Source organism: Ziziphus jujuba, chromosome 2 (assembly GCF_031755915.1).
Source record: "Ziziphus jujuba cultivar Dongzao chromosome 2, ASM3175591v1".
In the NCBI taxonomy this organism is placed as follows: Eukaryota; Viridiplantae; Streptophyta; class Magnoliopsida; order Rosales; family Rhamnaceae; genus Ziziphus; species Ziziphus jujuba.
In genome coordinates, this window is record NC_083380.1 from 30,930,772 (window position 1) to 30,936,052 (window position 5,281).

The 5,281-nt window shown below is 34.0% G+C and overlaps 1 protein-coding gene across 1 annotated transcript; it reads left to right on the forward strand.

Moving 5' to 3' along the window:
* The first annotated feature begins 384 nt into the window (after positions 1-384).
* Positions 385-2,382, forward strand: LOC107435159 (ankyrin repeat-containing protein BDA1). Its single transcript, XM_016046719.4, has 2 exons — positions 385-1,070; positions 1,341-2,382. The coding sequence occupies exons 1-2, from the start codon at positions 417-419 to the stop codon at positions 1,782-1,784; spliced, it is 1,098 nt and encodes a 365-aa protein (XP_015902205.3). The 5' UTR covers positions 385-416; the 3' UTR covers positions 1,785-2,382.
* The last annotated feature ends 2,899 nt before the right edge of the window (positions 2,383-5,281 follow it).

Genomic DNA, 5,281 nt, shown 5'->3' on the forward strand with positions numbered 1-5,281 from the left:
AATAAAGATCTCTGATTTTCTACAGCAGAGCAACAACGTGAAGGGAAAGGAAAAGGGGGGACAAAAGGAAAACCAAAAACATAAATTATATATATATAAAGTTAAAATACAATATAAAAAAAAAAAAATCATATTTAAATGAAGATGATCTGTGGATGAGTTGTTGAAAGGAAAGCATCAGGAAATTTCCCAATTATTGAATTGGGAAATTTCATTCCTATTTCTTTTTACAATCTTCATATTTTAAAACTCTGCCAGTTTTCTCCGTGTGGGACCCAGTAAAATTTGGATTTTTTTTCCTTGTCAACTGGTCAACCTAAGTAATTATACCCGTACACACACACACATATATATACATGCATATTTATGCACCAGTATGCAGCCTTGGTCATTCAACTTTTCGTTTCTACGCATAGATGTCCAAAGCAAGCAGCAGCATATTATATATGGATCACCAAAATAGCTTGAAAAATGTTGCTCAACAAGGCGACATAAACAAGTTTTACAATTTAATCCAAGAGAATACTTATTTGTTAGATGATATAGATGCTTTACCATTTGTTGATACTCCTCTGCATGTAGCAGCTTCTCATGGAAAAGTTCAATTTGCAATGGAGATTATTAGTTTGAAGCCATCATTTGTTAGAAAACTTAATCACGATGGTTTCAGTCCCATCCACCTCGCTTTGTTCAACCGCCAAACCGACATGGTTCTTCGACTTCTTGACTATGAAACTGATCTTGTTCGTCTTCGAGGAAGGGAAGGTAAAACCATTTTCCATTATGTAGCTGAAAATGGTGTAGATCATGCTCATCAAGAAGAGAAACTCAGCCTCCTGGCTAAATTTTTATTAGCTTGTCCATTGAGCATCCGAGATGTCACAAATCGAAGAGAGACAGCTTTGCATATTGCTGTGAAGAATCGAAATTTTCATGCCCTTTGTTTGTTACTAGGAGGATTGCAGAGATCTTTAATTTTAAACTCCCATGAAATAAGAAATCTTATAAATTTCAAGGATGGGGAAGGGAACAGTGTACTACACATTGCAACAGCTACCAATCAACCCCAGGTACTAACAAGTTTTCATTCTTTTCTTTATTCCTGAATTTCTTAGTTAGATATAAAATAGAATTTCTTTCATGTTTACTTTCAGCACTTGAATATTATGGACAAGGTTATAGCCTAGCTGTACCATCAAACACCATTATAGCTACCATATTTATTTATCAAATGTTAGATACCAAATATGTGACAGTATATTTGTATTTGCAGTTTTTAATGCTTTATATTTTACCTTTGATATATGAACTAAAACTGAGAGTATATATTGGATCCTCAGGTAGTGAAGCTGTTACTGAAGAATAAAATTGATGTAAATGCCAAGAATTCAAATTGTTTAACAGCTCTAGATATGTTACATCCACACAACAGAGAAGTCAGGGAAAGCCTGCTCCATGTTGGAGCTTTAAGTTCTAAATCACTTCCACAAGTTGCCGAATATGATGACAATTTGAGATCCAACATCACATTCAAAGAACATGTCTCAATATTTTGTAGGAGTTTTAGAAAGGATACAATTAGCAGCAATCTGTTACTAATGCTGGTTGCAGTGATACTGATTACAGCAGCTACTAGTTACCAGATTGCAGTAAGCAGTTTGGGAGGAACTTGGCATGACAACAACAATGTGCATCTGAGATACGGCTTCTTCATTTACAATATGGCTAACTTTCTAAAGCTTTATCTTATGATTTTGTTGATTTTTCTTCTAGTCCTGGTCTGAACATGAGAATGTTGCTCCGATGGACACTAGATGTTTGCGTAATCTATCCATGAATTTGTGAACTTGATTAGCATATTAGAAATGTTATTTGTTTAATAATAGAGTACTACTCAAGATGAAGACCAAGAAACTCAATTAGGCTTACAGTGCTGGATTTGAAAGCTTGGTTTGATTCATTTCACTGGTCTGAATCTATGTCCTGCTCCTTCTCCATGGTTTTGATATGATAGTGTTTAATTTTGCAGCTGGTTTCTCCCCTGGATGATAATTTATAATTTACAATAAGCAATTTGAATATATTCAGTTGTTTTAGCTTAGCTTCTATTAGGGAATTGAAGCAAAAACCTCAAGTGCTTATAGCTGAAGAGTATGTACGTTGGGGTGCAGATCATTTCAGCTGGATGTGTACTCTGCCCTCTGTATGTCATTGCGACTTGGAATTATTTGTGTTTTTCTAGGAAAACAGTTTTTTTTTTTTTTTTTTTTGGTTAGCCAATATCATGCAAGGTCATCTATTTATTTGTTTGTAAACATCGTGTTACGAGATTACTATGTAATGAATGGTTTATTTTAATAATATTTTCTTACATTAATTAAATATCTGTGAAATTTTAAATCTTTCTTGTTAAGATATATCTCTCATTGAATATAAGGGTTTGAAAACAAATTATAATTGCTATTTTCTTTTTTTTTTTTCCAGAAAATAAAAAAAATAAAAAAGAGATCATTGGGGAATATTCCAATGATTTTGCTTTACTAGGTATAAATTAATTTAGTATATGATAGTACATATAATAAATTAATTTTTTATTCATTATCATTCAAAACAGAGTGGGCAAATGTAAGCTGACCTTGACTTGGTGAAGAAGTACAAGAAACAAATTTGTAAATTTTTTTTTCTTCCTTGTAAACAAATCTGTTATCATTCTGAATGGTTTTTTCCCATAAATATCGGATGAAGTTGAGGTTGAAGAAGGCCGCTGAGGCAGGGGACAATGATATTGTTTTCATTAGATTAATTGCACAGGATTCAAAATAAAACTTTTTGAGGCCATTAAATTAATGGGCTTCACTTGTTCATATCGCTTTATATGAAGCTGCAATTAAAGGGTGTGTACATATTTCAATGGAGATTATGAAGACTAAAATCCGTCATTTGCTAGGAAGCCAAACCAATATGAGGTTTAGTCCCATGAACTGGCTCTGCAGAAAAGATAAACCTTAAACCTATATACTGCCGCTTTGGCTCTTAGACATCGATAGCTACCTCCTTCTGGTACAAGACCGAGAGGGCATGAGTCCTTTACAATTTGTAGCCAAAGAAGTTAATGTGGAGCTCTTGGCGGAATTTCATGGCACAGTTGTTGCTTACAAACTATAGCTTTCCTTGAGTTATTCCCAAATTTAAATTTCCCGGTCATGCTAGAAAGTGAATGTGACACTTTTTTTTCAAGTTTTTTTATTTTTCTGTTCTGCCTTTTATTTATTTATTTTTTTTTTTTGGGGCACCAAAGAAAAAAACTAACTTGTATCAATGCTAAGAACAAATTTTAGAGCCTGGCAAATCTAAAGCAATTAATCTATGTATCTCCCTCAGTACTGCCCAATCTCAATTTGGAGGCCAAATGACCTTTGAGGGATTGCTTCGCAAATCTAGTTAACATGTAAATATTACATTGTACACTTTAAAGTGCAAAGAAGAGCTTGTAATATCATGAATATAGTTTGAAGTTTTCCAAGTGACGTCATGGACTTAGTTGAAATTGTGTTTCTACTGTCAATTGGGTGAACCCCAACCTTCTTAGTGGCCAAATAATGGTATATGACTTGACATTCTGGCCATGTTTCCACCATACATGAAACAACAATTGCCTGCAAATCCATTGTCATATTTTTGTAACATTTTGTGGACACTATCTCAACTGCACCAATATGTACTTCCAACAAAGGCCTCAGCATGGTTAAGTTAAGCCAACTTGACGTACATGCCATCCCTAGGGATGTTGGACTGATTGATAACTTGGTGATTGTATATTATTTATATAGCTTGTGAATAATTTAAAACTTTTACAATTAAATCATTCAAAGTTTCTAATCTAATATCCTTCTAGAATAGTTATTAATATATGTAAAGGAATCGGAGAGGAAATTTGATAATGCATATAGCTGCCAGGAAACCAGTAGAGTTTATATTTTATCAACTTTTCACATACCAGCAACTTTTTGAGAAGCTTCATTTAATTAAATCTAAGTAATCAAGATTACCGATCATCCTTTCCATAAAGACCCAAATGACCGTATATTACTAAAGAAAACAAAGCAACCAAAAACAACATTTGTAGGAAATCTCTGAGGAATCTTAACCTACTAATTATAATATCTATCTCGAAGCCGTTTGTCTCATCTAATAACTTTTGTTTTATAGAAAAAATAGTATATCACAATATGTAGCCAAGAGAGAAAAATCATAAACTGGATGATGAAGGAAACACTGTTCTTCACATTGCAACTGCCATGAATCAACCCCGATAAGTCTCTAATCCATTTAGTACTTTTTCTAATCTTAGGCGAGTGAAGAAATTGGGGTTCAGGGTGACTTTGCCTTTTGACTGTCTCTTGAAGGACAGTAATCCCTTTTAACTTTTTTAAGATAGGCTATTTTAAACTGAATCAAGCCACTAAAATATACATCATTTGTTGGATTTTCAGGCAGTGAGACTGTTAGTAAATAGTAAAATTGAAGTAAATGTCAAGAACTCAGTGGATTTGACCGCTCTAAATATCTCAGATCCTAGCAGCAGACAAGTCAGAAAACTCTACTCAAAGCTGAGTTTTAAATGCTCAATCACTTTCCAAGTTTCCAACAACTCCATAGGTCATCTGAGACCAATCTGTCATTCAAAGAAGAATTTGTAATATCTTTTACTCGTTTCAAAAAGAATACAAGGAATGATACTTGCAATGTATTACTAGTAGTTGCAGCGCCGGTTGTAAAGGCTAAACTTTCAAGGCTGCACCAAGTCCCCCTGGAGGCATTTGGCCACTTTCAAGACAGCAGCAACAACAACAACAATGCTCTGAATATAAGTCTGGCTAGCACCACAAGTAGTATCAATACTACTAAAATTAAGCTCAATAATACTGAAGCGAGTTCAGAAGCACACCAACCAGGGACAGTAATTATGTCAATTTTGTATGGTTACTTAGTCGTTAACAGTAGAACACTTTTTACTACAACACTGGTTATGTTTTTCCTTCTCCCTAGTGAGCAAATGAATTGGCTGTTGGGCATCCCTCTCTAATCTTTTATTATTTGCTATATGTTTTCTTGGCTAAACATTTCTCCCAAAATGGCAATCTTTGTTATTATAGTTTTTGTACTGATACATAACATACAATAGCTTCTTTTTGGTTGCTCCTGCATTGCTTTCATTCTAATGAAGTTGACCAAAAACGTAGACAGAGTCAGTGAGAGTGTTAAAATCTATGATACCTTG